The sequence below is a fragment of the Pristiophorus japonicus genome, chromosome 8 (assembly GCF_044704955.1).
Source record: "Pristiophorus japonicus isolate sPriJap1 chromosome 8, sPriJap1.hap1, whole genome shotgun sequence".
NCBI lineage: Eukaryota > Metazoa > Chordata > Chondrichthyes > Pristiophoridae > Pristiophorus > Pristiophorus japonicus.
In genome coordinates, this window is record NC_091984.1 from 181337842 (window position 1) to 181352835 (window position 14994).

General features: G+C 44.5%; 2 protein-coding genes across 2 annotated transcripts in view; one reads left to right on the forward strand and one right to left on the reverse strand.

Moving 5' to 3' along the window:
• Positions 1-14994, forward strand: part of LOC139269230 (uncharacterized) — a 141447-nt gene that overhangs the window by 116969 nt on the left and 9484 nt on the right. The window contains exon 22 of the mRNA XM_070888320.1: positions 7217-7292. Within this exon, the coding sequence (XP_070744421.1) occupies positions 7217-7292 (76 nt within the window). The remainder of the gene's footprint in view (positions 1-7216; positions 7293-14994) is intronic.
• Positions 1-14994, reverse strand: part of ccdc117 (coiled-coil domain containing 117) — a 68421-nt gene that overhangs the window by 3385 nt on the left and 50042 nt on the right. The gene's annotated exons all lie outside the window — the stretch shown is intronic.

The following is a 14994-nucleotide window of genomic DNA, read 5'->3' on the forward strand; positions in this document are numbered from 1 at the left end:
GGAGTTGCTAGATCTTTGATTCAGCCCCTAATTGTAGGGTTGCGGCTAACGTAAAGCACTCAGTTGAGTGTAGAATTAAACCTGCATCTCGGTGATCTGTACCATTGCATCCCAGAGCACCCCAGTCACTCTGTCTAATTATACTGCATTAAAAACAAATTCTCACTCCCTTCCCCTGTGGAAAGTGAAGTTGTATAGTGCTCTGGTCAGGCCTCACCTTGAGTAATGCAATTTGGTCACTGAAGCACAAGGACATAAAAGGATCATGAGTTTGAAGTCTGGTGCAAGTTGACTGATTTATAAGGGACCATTAGAAAAACTCACACCTTGAAAAAGGAACTTATAGAGGTCTATAAAATACTAAGAGGAATAAAAAACTTAATCCTGTGCAGTATTTCAAATTGAACTATGATTGTAGAAACAAGGAGATATGGAACTAACTGGTAAAACACAAGCTCAGGACTGACGTTAGGAAGCACTTCTTCAGAGAAAGAGTAATTAATAAGTTGAATGATCTTCAGTGTAGGGTACGGCAGGCAAAAAGATATGGAGCCATTCAAGGTGGGAGCATAGGTGTCTTTGGAAACGTAAGTTAGATGGACTGAATGGCAATTATTCTTGTATCATCACAATGGACAAACTCAGTGCCATTTCTAAGCCACCTGCTGTTTGGTAATGTACCTAGCAAGTCTTGGTCAACACTTGAAAGGTACAGGAAGCAGAAGACTGGACAACGGGTGCTGCCCACCCTTGTGTTGAATGCTCATTGGTTGCCTCCTCAGTCTGTTTTTGAAGGGTACAGGAAAAGAAAAAAAAGATTTGCATTTATATAGCGCCTTTCACGACCTCAGTGTGCCCCAAAGCACTTCATAACCAATGAAGTACTTTTAAAGTATAGTCACTGTTGTAATATAGGAAACGCGGCAGCCACTTGGCACACAGCAAGGTTTCTCTCTTTCTTTTATTTCCTTGTTCTGTAGCCTGTTAATTAAATTCTGTTCAGGCTATTCAATATAATTCCCTGACATTGTTTCTTCGCAGATGGAAATCCAAGTTATTTACAGAAAGGTAATGAGGCCTCCCTCAGCTGTGTAGTATGGGGTATTTTGGGACCTCCTGCCCTTCTCATTCTCATCACCTTCTCATTCACTCAAACACCTGTAAAAACCAGACATTTCATTCAGAAAGATTTATTGAAAACTCTTTCATTTATGAAGTGACTTGTACTGTTTACTATAAGTGATGGAGGTTAAATACACTATGAAAGGGTTTAAAGTTAGAGGAATTCTGTTTCACGTAATCCTGTTTCTGGCTTTCTCTTGAAATGTAACTCTTTCACTCTCCTCCTCCCAATTAGTTAGACATTGGTCCAGGTACACCAGTCGATTGGATGGATCCGCCTCAGCTGCTGTATTAGCAGCTGCTTCGCGATGACCAAGAAAAACTCATGCTGATTTGCCCTGATTTTATTTTACTTCATTCCTTACGAGGAAGCTTCCAGAACTCCAATCAGTCGAGATCAGGATTTAAGTTTTTGGGGAATTGCAAATTGAAGTTATTTTGAAATAATCTCTGACTCTGTTTGGGCCTTGGAAGTGCTCTATTTTAGGATTTGGGTACGGGAACATAGTAGTTATGTTACTGGACTAGCAATCCAGAGACCTGGTCTAATGATCCAGAGATGTGAGTTTAAATCCCACCACGGCAGCTGTGGAATTTAAATTTAAATCCATTTGGAATAAAAGGCTAGTATCAGTAATGGTGACCATGAAACTACTGGATTGTCAGAAAAACCCATCTGGTTCACTAATGTCCTTTTGGGAAGGAAATCTGACATCCTTACCCGGTCTGGGCCTATATGTGACCCCAGACCCACAGCAATGTGTTCGGGAGGGAGTTGGATGTGGTCCTTGCGGCTGGGGGGGGTTGAGGGGTGCGGAGGGGGCGTGGCGGGGGGGGGGGGGATGCTGGGGTGGGTGATCAGCCATGATCTTGTTGAATGGCGGTGCAGGCTCGAAGGGCCGAATGGCCTACTCCTGCACCTATTTTCTATGTTTCTATGACTCTTCACTGCCCTCTGAAATGGCCTAGCAAGCCTCTCTGTTGTACAAAACCACTACAGAAAACAATAAGAAGAATAAAACCGGATAGACCACCTGGTATTGACTTCGCCACACCCAGCCCAGTCGATCCTGAAAATTCCTCCTCTGGGGACTTGTGCCAAAATTGAGATGGTGGCACAGTGGTATACAGTCGCGAGGAAGTGACCCTGGGAGTCCTCAACATTGACATGGGAACCCTGAAGTCTCATGGGTTCAGGTCAAGCATGGGCTAACAAACCTCCTGCTGATTACCACCTACCACCTGATGAATCAGCTGATGAATCAGTACTCCTCCGGGAACACCAGGCGTACCTAAAAATGAGGTGCCAACCTGGGGAAGCTGCAACACAGGACTACATGCATGCTTAACAGTGGAAGCAGCATGCTATAGACATGAGCAAAGCGATCCCACAACCAACGATCAGATCAAAGCTCTTATCACATCCAGGTGAACAATTAAACAACTAGCGGGAGGAGGAGGCTCCATGAATATCCCCATCCTCAACGATGGCGGAGCCCAGCAAGTGAATACAAAAGTCAAGACTGAAGTATTTGCAACCATCTTCAGCCAGAAGTGCCGAGTGGATGATCCATATCGGCCTACTCCTGAGGTCCCCATCATCACAGAAGCCAGTCTTCAGCCAATTCGAGTCATTCCACGTGATATCAAGGAATAGCTGAGCACACTGGATACAGCAAAAGCTATTGAGCCTGACAACATCCCGGCTGTCATGCTGAAGACGTGCTCCAGAACTAGCCGCATCTCTAGCCAAGCTGTTCCAGTACAGCAACAACAATGGCATCTACCCGACAATGTCCACACAAAGCAGGACAAATCCAATCTGGCCAATTACCGCCCCATCAGTCTACTGTCAATCATCAGGAAAGTGATGGAAGGTGTCATTGGCAGTGCCATCAAGCGGCACTTACTCACCAATAACCTGCTCACCGGCACTCAGTTTGGGTTCCGCCAGGACCACTCTGCTCCAGAACTCATTACAGCCTTGGTCCAAACATGGATAAAAGAGCTGAATTCCAGAGTTGAGGTGAGAGTGACTGCCCTCGACATCAAGGCAGCACTTGGCCGAGTGTGGCATCAAGGAGCTCTAGTAAATTTGAAGTCAATGGGAATCAGGGGGAAAACTCTCCACTGGCTGGAGTCATACCCAGCACAAACAAAGATAGTTGTGGTTGTTGGAGGTCAATCATCTGAGCCCCAGGACATCGTTGCAGGAGTTCCTCAGGGCAGTGTTCTAGGCCCAACCATCTTCAGCTGCTTCATCGAAGACATTCCCTCCATCATAAGGTCAGAAGTGGGGATGATTGCAGTGTTCATTTCCATTCACAACTCCTCAGATAACGAAGCTGTGTATGCCCGCATGCAGCAAGACCTGGACAACTTTCAGGCTTGGGCTGCTAAGTGGCAAGTAACATTCGCACTACACAAGTGCAGGGCAATGACTATCTCCAACAAGCGAGATTCTAACCACCTCCCCATGACATTTAATGGCATTACCATCGTCTAATCCCCCCACAATCAGCATCCTGGGGGTCACCATTGACCAGAAACTTAACTGGATCAGCCGCATAAATACTGTGGCTACAAGAGCAGGTCAGAGGCTGGGTATTCTGCAGTGAGTGCCTCACCTCCTGACTTCCCAAAGCCGTTCCACCATCTACAAAGCACAAGTCAGGAGCGTGATGGAACTCTCGCCACTTGCCTGGATGAGTGCTGCTCCAGCAACACTCAAGAAGCTCGACAGCATCTAGGACAAAGCAGCTCGCTTGATTGGCACCCCATCCACCACCTTAAACATTCACTTCCCTCCACCACCGACACACCGTGGCTGCAGTGTGTACCATCTACAAAATTCACTGCAGCAACTTGTCAAGGCTTCTTCGGCAGCACCTCCCAAACCTCTACCACCTAGAAGGACAAGGGCAGCAGGCACATGGGAATACCACCAGCTTCACGTTCCCCTCTAAGTCGCACACCACCCTGATTTGGAAGTATATCGCTGTTCCTTCATTGTCGCTGGGTCAAAATCCTGGAACTCACTCTCTAACAACACTGTGGGAGTACCTTCACCACACGAACTGCAGTGATTCAAGAAGGCGACTCACCACCATCTTCTCAAGGGCAATTAGGGATGGGCAATAAATGCTGGTCTTTCCAGCGATGCCCATATCCCAGGAACAAATTTTTAAAAACTTAGATAGTCAAAACCCAGGCCCCTGATTCTGCTTACAACTGGAAAGTGAAGCCAGGTCCCTGATTCTGGCTATGAGAGAAACCACGTCTTAATCTAGCAGGCCTGTCTACTTAGAGGAGTGAATAACGAAGCCTCGATTACTGATTGGTTCTGATTAATTCTTTGCTCACATTTTTATAATGGAGTTGAGTTATCTCTGTAGTTGAGCTGATTTTTACACTGTGACTTGAAGAACCCCTTCTCTTGCTTCTGGATCTCTTTTCTCTTTAACATCCCATTGCACTAACAGTAATGGTCCATTAAGATATGAGATGCTAAACAACCAGCTGCTTTATTTCTTCAAGACACTCACTAATCCATTTAAAGAAAGCAGGCAGAACCATTCCGGGGTGTGAAAGACCTGTCACTGTCCATGACTTTTAAAAAATTTTTTACTCAGCTGTTGGCCCGTACAATGTCCTCAGTTTTATGGGCACCTTTGGCTGGGATTTTAAACAGTTTCAGAATGCTGTGCTTGGGGAAGCTTAGTAAATTTGATATTATACATAATATATATATATTACCCCATATAAGGCATAACACCTCAACATATTTCCAATGGATAGAAACTCTTTGTTTGCTGACATGGTGTAAAATTGCAATGGATCAAACCATTTCCCGTTAGTGGAATTCTAATGGATCCTAAACTAAATGATTGAACTTCTTCTGCTAGCCCCTCCCATGTGCTCGCTGACCTACATTGGTTCCCGGTTAAGCAACACCTCTATTTCAAAATTTTCATCCTTATTTCCAAATCCCTCCATGGCCTCGCCCCTCCCTATCTCTGCAATCTCCTCCAGCCCCACAATCCCCCTCTCCCCCCCCCCCCCCCCCCCCCCCGAGATGTCTGCGCTCCTCTAATTCTGCCTCCTGAGCATCCCTGATTATAATAGCTCCACCACCGGTAGCCGTGCCTTCTGTTGCCTGGGGCCCAAGCTCTGGAACTTCCTCCCTAAACCTCTCTACCCCTCTTTCCTCTTTTCGGATGAGACGTTAAACCGAAGCCTCGTCTGCTCTCAAGTAAAAGATCCCATGGCACTATTTCGAAGAAGAGCAGGGGAGTTATCCCCGGTGTCCAGGCCAATAATTTTTCCCTCAATCAACATAACAAAAAAACTACCAAAAAAAATAGCCTCGCAAATTGCTTATGGCACCACAGGAAGAGAGAGCCAAAAAATCCATCAAGAATATTCAACACTGTTTTTCCTTAAATGCGGTTAGTTCTTCTGTGTGGTCAGTATTTCCCAGATCGCAGCATTTATGTCTCTTTAACTAGACACAAAATCCACAGCGGTTGTTCTGAGTTCCAGCCCCAGAATGGAGCTGTCGGACACCCCGCCTGATTTTCATTTCTATTGACTGGGTGTATGAAGGAAAGCCTCCTTTGTTCTAAAGAAAACAAACCCAGCCTATCCAATCTTTCCTCAAAGCTAAAATTCTCCAAACCAGGCAACACCCTTGTAAATCTCCTCTGTACCTTCTCCAGTGCAATCGCGTCTTTCCTGTAATGTGATGACTAGAACTGCACGCAGTATTTTAGCTGTGGCCTAACTAGTGTTTTATACAGTTCAAGCATAACCTCCCTGCTCTTGTTTCTATGCCTCGGCTAATAAAGGCAAGTATGGCCTGCTACCTTCAGGGATCTGTGGACATGCACTCCAAGGTCCCTTTGTTCCTTTACACTTCTCGGTATCCTACAATTTAATGTGTATTCCCTTGCCCTCCCCAAATGCAGTACAGGTTGAACCTCCCTTATCTGGCACCCTCAGGACCTGGCCTCTGCCGAATAATGGATTTTTCGGACGAGGGGAGGTCGGTGTCCCGGGCGAACCCGAAGTGTCAGTGGGCCCTCGGCGCGCCCTGGCGGGCCAAGTATCGGTGCAGCCCCAAAGTCGGGGTGGAGGGTAAAGAGATTACAAATATAGGGAGGGGCGAGGCCATGGAGGGATTTGAAAACGAGGATGAGAATTTTTAAATTGAGGCACTGCTTAACCGGGAGCCACTGTAGGTCAGCGAGCACAGGGATGATGGGTAAACAGGACTTGGTGCGAGTTTAGGACACGGGTAGCCGGGTTTTGGATAACCTCAAGTTTACGTAGGTAGAATGTGGGAGGCCAGCCAGGAGTGAGTTGGAGTAGTCAAGTCTAGAGGTAACAAAGGCATGGATGAGGGTTTCAGCAGCAGATGAGCTGAGGCAGGGGCGGAGAGGGACAAAGTCACGGAGATACGAATGAATGTAACAGTGCCATTGTAATGCAGAGTGTTGGACCGGTGCATTCACTACCTGTTGGGTTTTCAACCTCGGCTGTACTGTTCTGCAAAGTTAGTGAGCACAGAATCTTTGTTGCATAGAAAAGTCAACATGAGAGATATCCCAGAGCCAGTCTCGTGAACCTCTGACAGGCTATCTAGTCGTATTTGGCAGAGACCCGTGAGCAGGTTGCCAGACTGCCTTCTCAGAGCGAGATGGTGTAGGGATAGGGGAAATATTATTTAAAAAGAGGGCGACTTGTTGACATAATTTAATATGGGAAATCACGTGGCTGTTCAGTGGTAAGGTATGCTTGCACTGCAGTGTTCCCACATGGTGGCTCTTGGCCATTTATCAGGACAGGTGCTGAGTAAGTGAAGTACGTTCCAGAAGGAAGGGTTGCATGCCTGCTGTTCCAGTTGAAGGGGATGAATTATGTAACAAGGAATGGGAGAGGTCTTCCAAAAAATGAAATACATTTTAATTTAATTAGGAATAATAGATGGAACTGCTTCTGTGAATTGGGCTCAGCAAATCGATACATTGAGAACGGTGTAAGAAATCGGTTCTGTGGGTCATTCTCAACAAACTAGCACTGTTTCCCTTTACAGGTGTCTCTCCAAGAATAGAAGTGAACATCAAAGGAAGATCGAAAAGTTGGAAAATGAAATCCCCCAACTGCCAATGGTAAACTTTTGATTTCACTTAAACATACTCCGTTTGCCTCACTTATACCATCCACATGGTATATTAGGATGGTCTCTTGGGGGATTATGGGGAGCATAAAGAAAAATTCAGGAGAAGTCAATTTTGCACCTTTGAACCATTTTCTTCCCACTTTTTCCAGTTTTCTCCAGTGGTTGTTTTGCACATATAAGATGTTAGTGCTGGGGAAAAGAGCATGGTCCATTTCAGGCATCTGGGAGCACTGCTAGATCAGGTACAGCATGATCTGATGCAGAATCACAATCACTAAGGATGTGGTACTCAGTAAGATAATGGGACTAAAGGCAGATAAATCCCCTGGACCTGATGGCTTGCATCCTAGGGTCTTAAGAGAAGTAGCGGCAGGGATTGTGGATGCATTGGTTGTAATTTACCAAAATTCCCTGGATTCTGGGGAGGTCCCAGCAGATTGGAAAACTGTAAATGTAACGGCCCTATTTAAAAAAAGGAGGCAGACAAAAAGCAGGAAACTATAGACCAGTTAGCCTAACATCTGTGGTTGGGAAAATGTTGGAGTCCATTATTAAAGAAGCAGTAGCAGGACATTTGGAAAAGCAAAATTTGGTCAGGCAGTCAGCATGGATTTATGAAGGGGAAGTCATGTTTGACAAATTTGCTGGAGTTCTTTGAGGATGTAATGAACAGGGTGGATAAAGGGGAACCAGTGGATGTGGTGTATTTGGACTTCCAGAAGGCATTTGACAAGGTGCCACATAAAAGGTTACTGCACAAGATAAAAGTTCACGGGGTTGAGGGTGATCTATTAGCATGGATAGAGGATTGGCTAACTGAGAACAGAGAGTCGGGATAAATGGTTCATTCTTTGGTTGGCAACCAGTAACTAGTGGGGTACCGCAGGGATCAGTGCTAGGACTCCAACTATCTACAATCTATATTAATGACTTGGAAGAAGGGACTGAGTGTAATGTAGCCAAGTTTGCAGACGATACAAAGATGGGAGGAAAAGCAATGTGTGAGGAGGACACAAAAAATCTGCAAAAGGACATAGACACGCTAAGTGAGTGGACAAAAATTTGGCAGATGGGAGTATAATGTTGGAAAGTGTGAGGTCATGCACTTTGGCAGAAAAAAATCAAAGAGCAAGTTATTATTTAAATGGAGAAAGATTGCAAAGTGCCGCAGTACAGCGGGACCTGGGGGTACTTCTACATGAAACACAAAAGGATAGTATGCAGGTACAGCAAGTGATCAGGGAGGCCAATGGTATCGTGGCCTTTATTGCAAAGGGGATAGAGTATAAAAGCAGGGAACTGTTGCTACAGCTATACAAGGTATTGGTGAGGACACACCTGGAATACTGCGTGCAGTTTTGGTTTCCATATTTACAAAAGGATATACTTACTTTGGAGGCAGTTCAGAGAAGGTTCACTAGGTTGATTCCGGGGATGAGGGGGTTGACTTATGAGGAAAGATTGAGTAGGTTGGGCCTCTACTCATTGGAATTCAGACGAATAAGAGGTGATCTTATCGAAACGTATAAGATTATGAGGGGTTTGACAAGGTGGATGCAGAGAGAATGTTTCCACTGATGGGGGAGACTAGAACTAGAGGGCATGATCTTAGAATAAGGGGCTGCCCATTTAAAACAAATTTCTTCTCTGAGGATTGTAAATTTGTGGAATTCGTTGCCTCAGAGAGCTGTGGAAGCTGGGACATTGAATAAATTTAAGACAGGAATAGACAGTTTCTTAAACGATAAGGGGTTATGGGGAGCAGGCGGGGAAGTGAAGCTGAATCCATGATCAGATCAGCCATGATCTTATTGAATGGTGGAGCAGGCTCGAAAGGCTGTATGGCCTACTCCTGTTCCTATTTCTTATGTTCTTATGTAATACAACTCCCTCTGCCCCAAAAATGTGTCTCGGTTCCAAATTGCACCAGAGTGCCATTATTCCATTTCCCACCCCAATTCTCTGAGTGAACATGCCAATTTAGAGACAATTTGAGTGGACTTCTAGGAACTGGTTTGAGACTCACCCAATTAAGTTCACAGGAGCTATACCGCCAGTCGACAAAAAAGACTGGTCTCATCAGTATGGGCTGAACCCAGATCAGTGTGACTGTGTCACCTAATCCTTTCCAATTTTTCCTGATTTTGAAACTGTGCCTTGTGACCACTCAAGCACACATGGGGCTGGCACAAAGTTTGATATTGGTTTTGGCACTTGAGAGGTGGTAACAATCTCCACGTGGTAACACCAAGCTGGGGGCATGCATTCACTGCCAATAAAAATCTCCAGTTTTTCAAACGGTGAGCCAACCAGGCATCATTTGTTTGAGATTTAGTTGCCTGACCCTGTGTGTCTGAAAACCTGAGGCACTATCAGTGAACCATGCACCAGGATATTTTGTCAGCAGCTTGTCAGATTCAGGCATCAAAGGAAAAATATGATTTTCTGTAATCTATAAGTGTAGATTTTACTTAAAAACCTACGGATCCTGCACCAAATTTGGCGATACTCCCAGCACCAAAGCTCTATGCTATTTTGAATTAGAAACATTTACCCTATACCTCTTGACCTTCAATGGCCACTCTAAATCTCCAGTGGGACACTGCTGGCAGGTCCCACACAACAATTAGTTCACAACAAGTCACAATTCAGTTACGATGATCAGTTACGAGGAACTTACTAGCTAATAAGTATCATCAGTATGTCTCTCCTTCCATTTCCAATCCTTCAGCTTGTTTATCCCTGCAGCTCCAATTCATCTTTCCTTGAACCTGCAATCCATCAATTAATCTCTCCGGCCAACTCCAATCCATCAGTCCATCTTTCCTTTCATCTCCAGTTATGCTCTGTGTAACAGTATGGTGTTTCTGTTCAGCAGAGTAAGGATTTCTCTGTGTAACAGGGCAGCAGGCACATGGGAACACCATCACCTGCAAGTTCCCCTCATTACACACCATTCTGACATGAAAATATATCACCGTTGCTTCATCGTCGCTGGGTCAAAATCCTAGAACTCCCTCCCTTTTAAGAAGGCAATTCACCACCACCTTCTCAACGGCAATTAGGAATGGGCAATAAATGCTGGCCTTGCCAGCAGCGCCCACACCCCAGGAACAATTTATTTTTAAAATTCCATCAATCCATCTGTTTCCATCCCCCATCCTCCAGTCTAGCTCTTCTTCTATCCCCAGTCCTGCAGTCCATCTCCCCCACTTTACAATCCTGAGCATCTTTGTTCTCTATCTCTAATCTGTCAGTGCTTCACTAGCTTCATTTCTAACCCTTCATTGTTTTTCCGCTCTGTTTTCCTGCTGCCTCTGATCCTGCCTGTGCTTTTCGAGCTCTTCCCTTTATGAAGAGATAGTCTGAGAGGTAGGGTATATTTTATCTCTTTTTAGGATTAATTTAATTAACAAGTCTTCGATAAATGAATGCTAATCAGATGACTTCAAATAATGCTCCTCAGTAAGTTGGCAATAACAGTTAAACCATCCATCCTGGTCAGGCAATAGGCCCTTAGTATGAAGTGGTAATTTTCATACAGTCATTCAGTGTACATCTCCCTCCACTCCAACTCTTTAAAGGAAACCAGAAAATAGCAGAAAGGAGCAGAAATGACATGACAGAGAAATATGAACAGCAGTAAAATTAGAAATATCCCCAAAATTGCAGGGACCAGATTGAGGAAAATAACAACATTGACAAGGGAGGTATTAAATTGTATGTACGTCAATGTCCATAGTTTAACTAATCAGATTGGTGAGCTCCAGGCACAAATTGCTACATGGGATTATGACATGGTTGCATTAGCAGAGACGTGGCTCAAACAAGGCCAGAAATGGGTTCTTAATATTCCTGTTTAGTAAGTATTCAGGATTGATAGAGAAGGATTGATTAAGAATTATGTTGCAGTTCTAAATAGAAAGGAATTACTAGATGGTTCTAGGACTGAATCTATTTGGCTTGAGATGAGGAACAGAGGGCAGCTGTTACATTGTTGGGAGTTTTTTTTAATAGAGCTTCAAACAGTAAGGAGATGGATAAGAAAATTTGTCAGCCAAATTTCACCGGAATGTCACAAAAATAGATTAGTAATATTAGGAGATTTTAATTATCCTAATATAGACTGGGGAAAACAGGGCCACAGGTAGGGAAGGAGAGGAATTTCTGCTATGTGCACAAGACAACTTTCTCGATCAAAATGTCTCCAGTTCAACAAGGAAGGAAGTCATGTTGGATCTGGTTCTGGGAAATGAAGTAGGGCAAGTGGAGTGTGTTGGTTAACAGTGCCCATAACACCATTTGATTTAATGTAATTATGGAAAGAGACCAGAAAATATTGAAGGTAAAAATGCTCAACTGGGGAGGATTAAAGAAGGGACCTCACACAGGTAGATTGGAAAAGGCAATTGCAGGGTAAAGCAGTAATGGAGCAGTAGAGGGCATTCAGGGAGGAGAGAGATCAGGTACAAACTAGGCATATTCCTTTGAAGGGAAAAAGTAGAGCATCCAAAGCTAATGCACCCTGGATGGCAAAGGAAATAAAAGTTCAAACAAAACAGAAAAAGGAGGCTTATGACAAACGTCAGCAGGAGGATTCAGTTAATAACCAGGAAGATTATGGAAAGTACAGGATTTTAAAAAGTTAATTTGGGAGACAAAGAAATGTTACAAGAAAAGATCAGCAGGTAACATTAAATTGAACCCTAAAAATGTATAAAATGTAAGCAGTTTGCTAGGGGAAAAGTTCAGGCTTATTAATGACCCAAAGGGAAATCTTCATGTAAAGGCAGAGGACATGGCAAAAGTATTAAATGAGTATATTGTATCTGTCTTCACAAAGGAAGCGAATGACATGAAGGCTACACCAAAAGAGAGGGAAGTTATGGACAGGATATTAACAGATAAAGACATACTAAAAAGATTAGCATTACTGAAAGTTGGGTCACCTGGTCCGGATGGAATGCATCCTAGGTTGCTGAAAGAAGCAAAGGTAGAAATAGCAGAGACATTGGTCACAATCTTTCAATCCTCATTGGATACGTGTAGTGCCAGCGGCAGGTCGGGCCATAAAAGGAGCGGCGAGTGGCGGCCCCTGGACAGCGTGGCGGCCCCGACCTGCGAGAAACCATCAGCAGTAGGTTGGGGCCATAAAAGGAGCGGCGGCCCCATGACAGCATGGCGACATATCACTGCAAGGTACAGCGCGAGCTGGTGCAGGAGGGCAACGGCAGTGAAGAGTGACGTCAGTAAGCTCCAGATCGGTGATTGGAGCGTGGGCAGATGCCGCAGGAGTGGCAAGATCGGGTGAAGGAGCTGTGAGAGACTGTGGATGTGATCGGAGCCCAGGGGAGGCATGAGTTCGGGGTCAGGGGCAGCACGGGCCAGCCCACAATGCGATAGGTGTGCGCACTGGGTCCGTGCAGCAGAACATGTCTCTAGTTGTCTTGGGTAATCCTTGCCACTGGACCAAGACCTAGCTCTGTCAAGCCCGTGTGGTGGCTGGTGTGCAACGACCACCACACATTTAAAAAAATCCATGCCCAGGCATCTTCCGCCCTTGAGGATGTAGTTCGGGTTCTTCATTCAAAACACCTGTGAACTCATCCTTTTTTTGGAGTGGAAGCAAGTCATCCTCATTTCGAGGGACTGCCGATGATGATGATGATGGAGTGCCAGAGGACTGAAGGGTTGCTAATGTTATATCACTATTCAAGAAAGGGGAGAGGGATAAACCAGGAAACTACAGGTCAGATAGCCTAACATTGGTGGTGGGGAAGTTATTGGAAACCATTATCGGGGACAAAATAAACTTTCATTTGGAAAGGCATGGGTTAATCAAGGCGAGCCGGTATGGATTTGTTAAATACAAATTGTGTCTGTCCAACTTAATTTAATTCTTTGATGAGGTAACAGAGAAGGTTGATCAAGGTAGTACAGTAGATGTTGTACATATGGACTGAGAAAGAATTCAAACAGGCTGCATTCAGACAGGCTGTGAAAATTCTCAGACCCCAAGTCAAAGCTGCTACATGCAACTCAGCATGTTGCATTAAGTCATCAATCAACTTGACATTTTAGGACTCTTGGGTAGCGAGCCAATTAAAGGTTAACAGACTATCAATTGAGCCAATAAGGTAAAAGGAGGTGAGTTGTTTTCTGTAAATTGAACCAGGTATAAGTACAGCCATTTTGGCCATGTGGTCTCAGAAGGACGAAGGCCTGGCTTAAAGCCAGAAGCTTGTTGCAGCTGCCAGAATAAAGTTACATTAAAACTATAATCGGAGTTCGTATTTCATTGGAAATTAAGAGATCTAACAATTTTGGCGTCACAAACACGATCGCTGAGGGAAGAAACTGAATTTTGGACATCGGACCTACATACTGAGGTAAGGACTCCTCTTTATAAAAGTCCTTGGTCAAAAGTCTAAATTCGCCTCTCCTACGCGATTGTGAAAGCCTTCAGTTTGCGAACCCTCCGGTTGGTAGTCGGCTCGAGGCCCCGTAGACGTCTAACTTCGGTGGTGTGTTAGTTAATTAATCACCGACCCACTGATCGGCTGGAAAGCCTACGACTCGAGACCCCAGTAAAGAAATAAGTATTATGGCAGCAGGAGATAAGAGCAAAGAATTGCCGACAACTGTAAAAGGTGGGCAGGCACCACTTGAGGTTTCGATAGATGAAATCCTCCAACAGTTGAAAGAATACATAGAGCAACAATATGACTTATCTAAAACCTGTATTAAGATCGAACAAAAGTACGGAACCTCCAAAGGACAATGGTCCTAGGACGAGATTAAAAGGGTCTGGGGAAAAACGACCCGTATGAAAAATAAAGAGCAAACTAGATGGTCCCTAGCTATTATGGGACAGATCCGAAAGAGGAATGAAATTATAATGTGTTCCCAACATGATCAAGAACTGACCAGTACAAAGGACCAATTGCAAGCTGTTTGTGCACAGCTGCGACAGAAAAGACTTGAACTTGAAAAGTCGGAAGCGGAAGTTAAAGATCTTAAAGGTGAAATTAAAGAATGGAAAAAATCATTAGGTCAAGAGACAGTAATAGGAAAAGGAAAATGTATCGGTCAATTCCCAGGGTACCCATGTTTGGATAAATTAAAAGCTCAAACCCGAAGACACGACCGAGGAATAGATACGGATTCTGAATCCTCTGACGATACAGGGTCGGAGGATGAAGAATTAGGGTTGCGCTTTGCCCCATTTAAAAAAAAGACGAGTTGTAGTCAAATCAGAAGAAAGTGCGGATGAGAGCAGAACCAAAAAAATGAGGAAAAGGGTGTATGCAGAATACTTAGTTCATGATCCGGCAGACCCAGAGAAAATTGATAAATGGTCCAAGGAATTGCCCAATCCAAAGAAAGGGGGAATAAAAACGTGGGACCAATTGGACCGCTTAAGAAATATATATCAACTTCATCCCTGGGACGGAGTGCAAATTTTGACCATAATGGTGCCAAAAACACAAGGAAGAAAATTGCACGACAAGACAGAAGAAGCTTTGGGGCAGGATGAGCAAGAATTAAATGCAGGATGGGAGGTGATTAAACACTGACTGCAAGCCTTCAGTCCAGCCAAGACAGACTGAGGAAAAATTGCAGCCTGCCAACAGAAAGGAACAGAGGAGGTCCTGGAGTATGACGAGCGGTTTAGATGCACGTGGCTAGAA